The sequence below is a fragment of the Diadema setosum genome, chromosome 1 (assembly GCF_964275005.1).
Source record: "Diadema setosum chromosome 1, eeDiaSeto1, whole genome shotgun sequence".
NCBI lineage: Eukaryota > Metazoa > Echinodermata > Echinoidea > Diadematoida > Diadematidae > Diadema > Diadema setosum.
In genome coordinates, this window is record NC_092685.1 from 8,186,657 (window position 1) to 8,199,667 (window position 13,011).

Consider the following 13,011-nt stretch of genomic DNA (forward strand, 5'->3'; position numbering starts at 1 on the left):
ATATCATGTTGAGTAATCAAAAGCAATGTAATTAATAGCTTTTTGTAGAGATATGTTGCTCAGAGTGGTACCAATTACACAAATACGTTGCGATCTTGTGGGATATGTTGAAATCTTGACAGAGTATTAACAGTTGCACAGGTTTACAATTTGGTCAAATGATAGTAAACAGAGGTTTGTTTGTTTTTTGTTGTTGTCGTTGTTGTTGTTGGGGGTTTTTTTTGTGTTTTTTTTTTTTTGGGGGGGGGGTTTGGTGGGGTGTCAAATCTTTTGATTGTTCATTACTGTACATGTTAGTCTGCCAAAGTCACAGACTATAGTATAATATGTTGTGTAAGACCAAAGCATGAATACTGTTACATCTCATATTGAATGTGTGGTACAGTGTTGGTTTATGAAATATAAATGATAAACACTTACTAGACCAAAATATGTATGCTATTTTCCCATGAGTGTATGCATTACATACTTGTATCAAAGTTGCTTAACACTTAAAAAAAAAAAAATCCAAGTATGTACTAAGAACGCTTAAATTACATGTGCATCACAGGCCAGCTCACAAGCATCACTGATCCAGGACCAGAACATCTGTCGCATGCTGCAGGAGAATGAGCAGAGGGTGGACCAGCTTACGGAAGCCTGGGTAGAGAAGTGGAGGGATGCAGCACGCATCATGCAGGTCTGTTCCAAGTGACTCATGACCTTTGAACCCTCCTCCTTTCTCCTTCTCCTCCTCCTCCTCTTCTTCTTCTTCTTCCTTTCCCAGATTGTCTTGATGAGAAAGAGTTTGAATGTCAAAGGCAAGATATGCATTGCAGTGAGAGGGGATCATAATGTGTGATTTCATCATGTAGAGATGTTGCATAAAATAATTGTTTTTTATACGCATGAGCAGTTAAAAGTTTTAAAACCCTAGCTATGATGGATGGGTCTCTTTCACTAGATTGTGTGACTTAGAGCCAGTTTTCTCCACCTGCATCGTTGTGTTATATTTTGGCGGATGATTTTGACCAATCCCATGAAAATGGATTTGAAATGGCAGGTGGAGGTAGTGCACATTACTCTGTTGCAAGTCTACATGTGTCTTCAGTGGTGAAGTGAAACAATCTATTGTGGGAACAATTGATTTGAATGGAAACAGTGATTGTTTCTCTCATTCTGTTTGTGTGCAGGGTTAGCATTGAATACATGCAGCTGTTTGTGTGTGTGGGGAGGGGTAGCATTAAAAAGATATATGCACCTGTTTCAAACATCTATTTCTTTCTATCTAATGAATAGTATAAGTATAGAATATTGCACTTCTTCAGCATTACCATAAACTCTATTTCATTGCCCATTCCCTCTTGTAACTCAATATGTCATAAAAAGGTGTGACTGCCAATGCACTGTCAAAGGGATGAGTAAGAACCCAACTATTATGGCTACTGCAAATACAGGTGGTATTATGCAAAAGTAAATAAAAATTTCTCAGGTGTGTTTGAAGAATATATCTCAGCCTGTGCCTGCGTGAAGGTCAGGTTTATGTAAATTTCATTTTGTTTGTTCAAGATATAGTACAAATATATAAATATAGCATGCATGGGAGCTGATAGGTAAACATTTGAATGACAGTGTGTATCAGGATGTGGTCATGGCATTTGTAGAAGACATGTCCATTGCTGTAATGCTTACAGAGGTGTGACATTTGAGTCTGGTAGAATCAGGTGTGTGTTTTTTGTTGCTGTGTCAATGTTTATCATTTCACTGTCAAGCTTTCACATGTGGTTTGTCATGCATGCTTTTGACATCTCTGGGTTGTGCATGCATTATATATCACCCAGCAACTATTGCTCAGGATACATTCTGGATGTGACTGGGATCCATTCTGTTCAAGAAATTCAAGTTGAAAAGAAAAGTTTACACACATAGGCCCAAATTTACAGAGGTGGCACAATCTTTGTCCATGGTTTAAACCATGGACAAAGACTATGGGTGTTACAGTATATTGGGCGCCAAGTGTCACATGGCCTATTTCGTTATGAAATCAGTAATTTTGTTACAAAATGTTAAGATTTCATCAACAAAATGATCATTTCGTTGACGAAATGACCACTAAATGACTGATTCCGTAATGAAATAGGCCATGTGACACTTTTCACCCCCCGTACAAAATTACGGTCTTCGTCCATGGTTTCATGGACGAAGATTGTATCACCTTCATAAATTCGGGCCTTAAGTTTCCTCTGGCCTACAGGAAAAAAAAAAAGACAACTAAGGCATCAAATGTAGATTTTTTTTTTTCATGGGACTACAAAACCCTTTGTCTCATTGTTCAATGTAAATGGTCATCATTTTCAGCTGTGGGTTTTTCTCAGTTTTTTGGAAGAACAGTTAGATTATAATCCTGTGTTTTGTGTGTGTGTATGTATGTATGATGGTAGGAGTGCAACGTTGGGATTCGCAAGGAGAGTGTTGGTGTCATCGTGGAGTCTGAACTACCTCATCTGATAGGAATGGACGATGACCTTCTCAGTACCGGTATCATTCTCTACCACCTCAAGGTAGGTACAGTCTTTAAGACTACTAAATCTCACTGGCAACACAGGGGTGCTTTTATTGGGGGGGGGGGGGGGGGGGGAGAGGGGGAGATGGGCACATCTTCAGCTGAATGTGGTGTCATTGTAGCCTCATTGGGCAGTTCTGACCACTACAATGAATTTATATCACTAATGAAGAATATCACTTTGTCTTAAAAGGACTTGATGCTGTGCTAACTCTTCAAGAGATTGAAAGAGAAGTCCAGGGATGACTTTGATTTCTTTCTGCTGAATATGAGTTTGAGCTGTAAAAATTACAAACACTCTCATGCTTCTGACTGCTATCACTACACAATATTTTTCTGGAAAGTTAGATAGCTTGCAGTTGGTTATGAAATACATGTGCATAGATGTTTAAAAGATTTATGTTTAAATGACATGATATTCTGAAGTTTTTTATCTTCTATACATGTAAATGAAATACATTTGTGAGTTGTTACAAAATGTAACAATGAGAATGCCTCAAATGACAGTAGAACAGAAATTGGTGAAATGAATGTCATTTGGGTTTTTTTTTTTTTCTTTCCAGGAAGGGAAGACAAAGATAGGCAGAGAGGATGCCCCGGAACGTCAAGATATCGGTGAGTATCCTTCCAAGGTTTGTTTGTATGGGAGGTTCGTATTTGTACGGCTTCTTTCCGTTGGCATAGCAACTGAAGCTTTGGATTATGTGCAGCTGTTTCCATGGAAATGCAATCAAGTACTCTTGTCCTGCATTCATGTTTTTGAGCATGTTGGAGAATATTGTTTTGTGGAATTTATTACAATACTCTTCCTAATGTCTTCGCAGTCTGATGCAAAACATGCAATTAATCACACATCAAACGAGACCAACTGCCTGTGTGATTCTCCATCTTAGACATGTTGATCTGGGGAGACTGAAATTGCTCTCTGTGAAATTTTCTCTTCTAATCGCTGCATCTCACCTTATGCAATCCATTTTTAATCAAAAGAGTAATTTTATCCATTTGTATGTCATGATCAGCAAATTGATTTACAATTATCGATCATTTCAGAGAGTTTTGATGTCCAAAGATGTATGTTTACATTGCTAACCTGTGACTGGCCTGGCCTTTTTTCTAATGTCTTTTAGTTCTCTATGGGCCCGACATGGAGATGGAACACGCCCTCATCACAAATCAAAATGGCCGAGTCATCCTCACCCCTCTAGAGGACTCAAAGTGTGCTGTCAATGGTCTTGATGTCACCAGGCCTGTGGAACTCAGTCAAGGTAACTTCATTAGAAATAGTAGAAAGATAAGCAGACAATGTGCAAATATGTCACTATGTATGTGATGGTTGTGTGTGATGTTGATGTGATATTGGTGTTTTGTGGCACCTTTTATAGATATATGGAGGTGCTACACTGTATCTATCCTTTGGTAACTTTTTTTTTCTGTTTCTCTGTACCAGGAGCTGTGATTATGCTAGGAAGGACTAACATGTTTCGCTTCAACCACCCCGCTGAGGCAGCAAGGCTGAGAGAGAGACGAGCAGTAAGTCATCAAGAATTTTTTTTAAATAATATCTTTGCAAACGATTTCTTGGTCCATTTCTTTGACTCACTCATCCATTCAGGGAGTCATGTAATCAAGTAATCAAACCAACATGTCATCGTACATTCTTCTATTTTTTTTTTAATCCTTCCATGAACCCTGTTCCATTCATACAGTATATGATTCGAGGAGAATAGGGCATGGAACATGCCTGAGTAATCAACAAAGAGTGCTTCTTTCTTTCTCAGGTGTGCTCCTCATGCAGATCAAATATAAGTACAGTGTAAATCACACCTTACATTAATACATGATAACTGAAGACTCCAGAGGGTATCGATACCTTAAGATGTCTGTGGAGTTAACACCCTGTGGTTCTTAGCTGATGATGTCATCTCCCATGGAAGCACCCTCATTCATTTGCAAGTCAGCAACAAAGCAAAAAATAAAAAAAAAATAAAAGACTGCAAAAGATACTGACCTATGAAGAATCATAACATGCTCAAGACATGTCACTCAAGAAATGCTCTCCTGTAAGAAAGATTAAACATAAATTCTTGTTAGGGTTAAAATCTATGCAAACATTTAAGATTGGAAAAAAGAAATCAGGGTTATTGGTGATTTTTTTTTTCTCCATAATACAAATTTGATGTTTTATATGGACTGCACCAAGCTGTAAATCATATGCCAATTAGAAATCATATCATCTCAATCCCCAAATTTTCCTAGTCAATATTTCCATCTGTATGGATATTTTGGCTGTTATTTCAGGTTTTACAACATGTAACTCAAATTAGCTGACTACAGTTACTGATTCCTAGCATAAGTGTACCCTTTCCTTTTGGAGAGACTTGCAAAGACCAGTACATGAATCATCAAAGCCCTGATGTGTTGCAGAGAGTCAGATCTTATTCCACAGTATTTTTGTTAGGAGTCAGGTTATAAGACTAATAATGTATTTGTTGGATGGAAGGAGAAAATTCATTTGTTTAATTGACCTTGGGGTACCTGCTACATGTAGCATCTTCTGTTTTCCGCTACAGTATTGTAAAGGAAATTTACAGACATATGGATTGATCTCACTGATAGTGAGATAAGAACATGTAGTAGGCAAACCTGGCTAGAAGATTTATTGCCCGACGCACACATACCCACAACACTTTAGACGTAAACATTTTCATCATTATGAGCCGACACTCACATTAAACATTCTATTCTGCATGTATGCCTGTGTGGTATAACATTACCCCAGTATGCATGAGTTTGTGGTTTACATTGTGTGTACGAGTCAGAGCATGAGCCAGAAGGAGTTGCCCCCCTGTGAATTGTTTACCCACGCACTCTTGTTGTCATGGCAACGGGGTAAGACCAATATTTGCCTGGGGCTGAAATTGATGACGGACTGTATTTGTGCATGAGGTTTATATGACTGATTGAGCATGCTATCTGGAAGGCATAATGACAACAGTGGGACTTTTAGCATCTCAGTTTATTTCACCCTCTGCTCAGGAAAACTGTTCTCTGAATTTCTTTTTGAGTAGTTAATTAAATTGAATTCAAGTGGTTTTTATTGATTTTATAAAACATATAATGTAAAACAAAGCCAACAGATCGACTGAATTGTTGTTTATTTCACAATGAGTTAAAATTACACACTGAAAACAGACATGTAGAATAAAGAAACCTTGATAAATACTTGGAATAACATAGCCATATGTATGTTCGAGCTAAGATAAGAAGATTGAAAAAAAAATGAGTGTTTGTATGAGGTTAGTTATATCCTACCATGTCCTAAACCACTCTTCCTTACTCCACATACAACATTTGTAGGATAATTCCCGCCCCCGAGCAACATGTACAGTGTGAACATCATTTCATGTATTTCTGTTCCACTCAAGTAATTAGATTTGATTAAAGTGTGGGTGAAGACTTATCTCTAAGTAGAGTATGGGCAATTTTCTTTCCATCTATCATTTTGGTCGTGGTGAAAAAAGACAAAACATAATCTTTGTGTATTGAAGGATTTTAGGAAGTAGTGGTTACTAGCACCTGTAAAGGGTATCTAGCCATATCAACGTAACTGTATATATCACTGATGGATTGGTTAGCAATTTATATGCCTGTTGTATGATGGTGATGGAGTACTCAGAATTTGATAAAGTCATGAATTTAAAATTTTTCCCAATGACAGATCACCATCTCATGCTTTCCCTCACTCGCTCACTCTCTCGCTTCCCCCGTGCTCCCTGAATATTACTCCATTCAAACACACTCAATCATCTCCACTGGAAAAAGTCAGGCCACATCTAATGCCTGGGCTCTTGATCTTAACAATGGACCGTTCTGTGGTCATAATGTCCTTCTCCGAGTTAATTGCGTCCATTGAAACGAACTCATATGGAGGCTAGCAATCTGGAGAAGGGAGCTATTCCGCTGTGAAATATTCAACCCTTGGGCAGTCGGTCTGGATGGACTCTAATTGTCTCTCTTAGCATGTGGTGAATGGATGTGCATGTCTATCATTTATTAAAAACCTATGGTGGAAAAGACAGCATGATTGGGGCATGGACACTTCTGACAACTAATTGCATTTGACCTGTGTACTCTACATGTTCTCCCTCACCCTACCAGTCCATACAACCTCCCGGCCCGCTGCGCAGAGTAAGTCCTGTTTGAATTCTTCCTCTCAGAGAATGTCGGGCACACATTGCACCAGTCCTCACTATGTTAATGCACCCACCGTGTTGTATGTAACTGTCTTTCTGTGCCCTGTGGCTGGTTATTCATGTGTTTGCTAAGAATTCATGTGGCAAAGTAAATATTCACCCTTTTGTGGCCTCTTCCCCCCACCCCCCCCCCCACCCCCATCTGTCTGTAACATAATCTCTCTGTACCTGTATTTCTCTTGCTCCAACCGTCCCTACAATCACATTTTATCCTTTCCTCTAGGAGATTGTGTCTTATATTTCATTACAGTGTATCTTATATTTCATTATCTTTATCTCTCTCTGTCTAACTGTCTGTTTATCTTGTTTTCCACCTGTTTTATGTATTTATCCTCGTTATGTGTAATTAGTATCATTACTTTTCTAAAATTGACAATTCCATATTCAAGTTTAGCCACTGATAGAAAAAAAAAAAGAAAAGGAGATGTTTTGTTATGATTCTGCTTGTGCATTACTTTCATGGGGGGAGGGGTGGGTGGGAACTAGCAGATTTAGGATAGTTTTATTCCATGAGAAATTCATATGTCATGAGAAGCAACAAAAAGTAGACATATAAACAAAACATATTTGAAGTACTGTTCCCCTCCGTGTAAAGAATCTTCATTTGCAGGGCAAATATTTTAGTTTTTCTTAAGGAATCACTAAAAGTACAAATCTACACCATGCCCGGGTTGGCTCTCATGAACAGAGTATATAATCACTTGAACGGACTGGTGGAAATTTCATCACAGTTGTTGGTCACAACCATTATTGCAAATTAATTTGGGTAATGTCATTAACTAACAGCTTTTCTATTGATGTGTGTGCAAAATTATAATAGAAATCACATTTTGGGGAGCAAATTTAGCTGCTACAGCCCTGTTTCCCTGAAAGTTATAATTATCTGACTTCGCCAAACAACAAAATGTTGCTTCAAAGGATAGAAGACTTCGTTTTGAATTTCATTTTGTGGACCTGTGTGGGGATCAGTTGGAAACTAGTGAGGAGATCATATGCAACATCTCATTTAATTTGCACATATGGTCACTACAAATATTACTCTTTTGCAAGAAAAAAAATGCTGAAACCTTAAGATTCCATAATAATTCTCTTATCTAGAGTCTGATTTTAGTGAAGCCTCTACAATCATGTTTGTTTGATTTTACTCCAAGTAAAAGCTAGCTTGATTATAGTATGCCATTGCATTTTTATTTGGATCTCATTTGTCATTCAAAGTCAGAGAAACCTTTTGTTGTACTCATCACTTTGTGAAAATTTCATCTTGTTCACTGCCTTTCTTTCTGTGTCTTTTTCTTTGTGCATCATCTTTAATTCATTTCTGTATGCTGTTCCATCTTCTCAATGTTGTTATTGCAATGTTTTTTGCATTCATGATATTATTGTCATATTGTTAAACACTGCACCATGTGTAAAGCAGTATTTGTTGCATAAAATTGTAAACCTGAAGCCCTATACAGCATGTAGCTAACGTGACATTATGCCAAGTAATGTGCTCAAACTTCATCACCATTATGAAAGGTTATAGTTCATGTACCAAGAGTAAGCTCCCTATAAAGTATAATTCCACTCTGTTTTCTGAGTTGAGTGCAGTGAATGTGTCAAAATGAACAAACAGAGTAACAGAGTTTTCATCAAACCTTGATGCAAGGAAGTTAATGAATTTCAAAGTTCCACATGTTCCCATCAAGCAGTGATAAAGGTTGTGAATGCATATACTGATGAGATCAGTTGATGCCTTCATCACCACTGTATGAACACAGATATCGTAAAAACATCCTCTCTGCAGCATCTGCAACTTGTTCTCTTCCATAAGTCATAATTGATAGTTTGAGTCAAAAGCAAAATGTTTCCTGCGTTTATTTCATTTAAGAAAAGGAAATCAGTAAAAACACATCACCTCATCTGATGTACATATGTTTCAACCAATAATTACTGCTTTGTGAAACAGTCCAAAAATATGAAATATCACTTTTCCCTTTTGCGTACAATTCTTTTTCACTCTCGTACCATGCATTTTGAGTTTGTTTTATTTGATAAAGCCAATTTGAACATGGCTTTAAATTGCACATTAAATTTTATTCCATCACATGACCACAAAATTTAATGATCACAACAAAATAGTAGTACCATGCAGTCAGTCAGCTAAAAACATGATCACTCTGCACAAGGGCAGATCCAGGTCTTGCCAATGTATTTCACATCACTCATGTCATGATCACATGTGAATACCCATGGATGCATTGGTGCCTAGTAAAGCTAAATGTTTCCCAGAGTTAACAAGTCGTCACACATGACATGTTTGCACACCGTGTGTTGACTCTCCGTGTGCCGTGCGCTGTTTGTCTGCTGTGCGTGTGACGGCATTGAAATTGTGGGCGCAATCTGCGTCTCTCCTTTGAACTTGCTCAGAGGAATTTTTTTGACTGTGTATGATGTGCATATGTGCGTCGGATTTTCAAGTGTGCTTTGGTTGAAGAGGAGACATGTGCATTGTGGCAGGATGGTCGTTTGTATCATGGCATTGTTCTGAGATTGCTTTATTTTTTTTTCTTTGCTGTCTACATCATCACTGGTTGCCATTTATTTGTTCATCTGAATTTTGCGCACTGGCAATGTTCCACAGTCTCGAAGAAACAGCATCACACTGCGTTTACCTAATACTGACGGAGTAAGTAACATCACTGTTGTCAGGAGATGTTTAGTTAGTTTCGTAGCTACATCGTAGTCACATCTCTCTTACATCATTTTTTCTTTTAACATTTTAGTCATAAACAACCTAATGTCTTCTTCCCTATACCTAACTCTTCTCTTGGCATTTTAGATTAATAGGTTTGTAATGGCTTATCTGTCTTTTTTGTCCTGTCACAACTAGTGTACCGTTTTCTCCAGATGGCTATGTTTTCTTATTGGATTTTGCACTACAGTGTAGCTCACCATATGACGGTTATAAATGAAGGTATTGTTTGGAAATCAGACAAATAAATTGAATGGTCTTTAATATGAAAATATTATAAAGAATATTTTAAAGAATATTTTGAGTAACATCAGTGTGACAAACTTTGTACTATTTTGATGGTGTGTATCTCAGAATGGCAGCTTTGGACACATGGTTGCAACTTAACTTCAATTGTATAATTTTTTTAAATTTTTTTATGGAGGGAGTAATTGAGTAAATCTGCTATTTACATTTTCTCCGTATAAATATTTCCTCCATAATTATGGTCTGTATCAATCACATCAAGTCATATTGTGGAACTTCCCTTGTGACAGAGGACTCAACAAGAGAAAAAATACAAACAAGTATACTCATATTTATAAAAAAAAAGAAAAGAAAAAAGATTATTAAATATGTTAATTTTTGTCGGTGAAAACCTCCACAACAACTGGTATTATATTGTACTGACAGCATTCACAATATTTCCTCTTGTATGTTGATCCCTTGATGTGTGCATTTTCATTTTTATGGTTTTATTCTACTGTTTGTTTTGGGTTTGTTTGTTTGTTTGTTTAGTTTTGGGCTTGTGTTTTGTGGGGGGTAAAATCTTTCTTGCGTAAAACTACTCATATCAAGCAGTTTATGCCAATATTGTGCTGTAACACTGGATCAATGAGAGATCCGATATCATACAATACAAACCAGAAGATCATTCACTGTGTGCAAAGTCCATGTCCTTCGGATTCTCAACAACAGATAGTAGAGATTAACTACCAGTTTTAATGTTTGTGTGCAGTGCCAACCTAGACAAACAAAACTCTTCTGACTCAAGTCTTTTTTGTATCTTTTCTTTCTGTGATTTACATTCATTCATTTACATTATAAGAATGTCAGTTTATTCAATACAACTGTTCAAGATTATAATATATAACATGTGAAAAATGAAATAATACAAGATTGTTGCCATTTTCCCATCATTTCATGGTAGGACATTTTTCCTCTACCTTTCCTTTGGAAATGATTGGGAGATGATATGTAGGGGTTTTGATTGAATTCCTTTGGAAGATATCCAATTCTCATTCAACAAGGATGGGAAAACTCAATATTTTCAATTTTGTCAGTGTCGGTATGATCAGATGTATTGATTGTTGTTCATGTTTTTTTCTAGGTTTTTCAGTAAAATATAAACTCATGAAATTACAGATGTTTGGTTTTTTTTTTTAGTCTTTTGTTGTGCATATAAGGGTGAATAATGAATGGAAGACAATTTTCTGCTGTCAGCCTGTTTTATGAACTGGAATATCTGATTTTGTGTCTGTGTCAAACACTGTCAGTAGGTACAGAATTTGTAATAACTGTTCTTATGAAGTGATGGTCTTCAGTTTATTTAATACCCTTTGACTTTTAAACACCATTCAAGTTTGTATTCTAATTACATAAAGTGTGTGAGCTGTGTAACATAGCTCAATCACAAGTGCGATTGTATCATCCATATATGATGTTGCATATTGAAAACCAGTCTGATTTTCATCTATTTACATGGACAGATTTGTAATATGTCTCGTTCCCAAGTTCAGGGAATGTGTATCAAACAAAAGTATAGTTTGTTATAACAGTGTCATTGTGAAATTATTTCAAAAGTTGATATGTGCAAAGATTTGATGTTTTATTTCATAAGTTGTTTGTAAAGGTATGCTTCTGATTTTATGTCTGTCAGTACCTTCAGACACATGTCCTGCTTTCTGTGAATATCTTCTGACTGAAATGTCTGTCTTAGATTTTGCACTTTATCACTGAACTGGCAGGATTCAAAATTATGTTACTAACAAAAGTGCAAAGACCTTAATCCACTCAGATTTTAATTCTGCTGCTTTTTTTTTTTCTTTGATATACTGTATCTGTGTCCTTTACTATGACATTAGTCCATTTCGTACAACTCTTCATGTGCTGATGTACATATAGAATATTACTCCTTCCTTTTATTCTGCAAGAAGAACAGTTCTTCTGCTCTCGATGTGCGGCAAGAGCATTATGTTCTTACACACAACCTCTTAATAATGGAATGCTATCTCATGCTGGGGGGAAATTGCACATCAATGCATCATGAAGGTCTAGCATTCAGAAAATATGCTGATTGTCTGGCTGATACTGTCGGGCAACCATTAAAAGGTTTGCATTTAGAGCAGAACTGTGCTCTTCAAAATATATTTGAGCGACTTGCATTGAGTAGAAGCCGTATTGTATTCTCAGTTGGCAATACGTGGTGCTCTGAAGCTGAGCTGTTTCTATGAAAACAGTGACAACAGTGGCCTAGGCAGGGGGTGGGTCGTATGATCAATACCATTCAGCAATCAGTATCACAGAACAAGTACCGATGCCATGGAATAGAGGATTCAGTGTTTAGTTAAATATTCTAGGGCAGGTTTTGATAACAGCTGCATGCACCTCGGAATAGCATTCATTGACAGTAAAAAATGTTTCACTGTGGCCACATCACCAAAGTGTACAAGCCATGTGCGTATAATGGTCCTGGATAGTGTTGTTATAGACTTTGGAGTATTGACACACTTTAACATTGTAATGTATTAAGTTTTGATCTATTTTATGATATGCATTGATATGGTTTCATCCATAATACACTTGTATCAACCATCAGCTTATACCACCTAATAGCATTAGGCCATCTTTCTCTCTTTTTCTAGCTGTCCGTGTTTTTTTTTAATGTTGTTCCATAGCATTTTCTACCAACGCTTTGTCAGAGATTCAGTATTATTATTCTAGTCTCAATATCACATTCAATATGTAAATCATATCTTTTGCATGATTTATTTGTTTTAATGTCTGTAAGATTTATTGTTATTCATTCACTTGTCACAAACATGTTAATCTGTGGTGGTAGCTTTTATGGTCACCATTTCCACTTCTTCATGTCAAACTCACATGCATTACATGTGTAAATCTTTAACTGATGACAGAACAGTGATGTGTCATTTATTAACTCTTTGCTGAAAAATTCTTGTTGAGTTTCTGATCTAGTTTTCATTATTTTGACATTTCTCTCTCCTATTATGTGACTTCCAGTGTGTGTGTGTGATACACTTTTGTGATTTCTCGCTTTGTTTCTTTCTGTAACATGCAAATATTGCAATGCTCTTTGCACATTGTCACGGATATGTGATAGTAATTCAAATGATACTTCAAAGTCATTGTATGGTCTTGTGTTTAATCTGATTTCATGTCAAATTTGCTTCAAAATTCTGCAAACCACAGGCATCTGAATG

General features: G+C 36.7%; 1 protein-coding gene across 1 annotated transcript in view; it reads left to right on the plus strand.

Annotated features, from left to right (window-relative positions):
• The window catches only part of LOC140235181 (uncharacterized), a 104,060-nt gene that overhangs the window by 56,375 nt on the left and 34,674 nt on the right, over window positions 1-13,011 (plus strand). Inside the window, exons 13-19 of the mRNA XM_072315220.1 lie at window positions 551-679; window positions 2,421-2,540; window positions 3,106-3,157; window positions 3,670-3,807; window positions 3,990-4,072; window positions 6,701-6,730; window positions 9,419-9,463. Of these exons, the coding sequence (XP_072171321.1) occupies window positions 551-679; window positions 2,421-2,540; window positions 3,106-3,157; window positions 3,670-3,807; window positions 3,990-4,072; window positions 6,701-6,730; window positions 9,419-9,463 (597 nt within the window). The remainder of the gene's footprint in view (window positions 1-550; window positions 680-2,420; window positions 2,541-3,105; window positions 3,158-3,669; window positions 3,808-3,989; window positions 4,073-6,700; window positions 6,731-9,418; window positions 9,464-13,011) is intronic.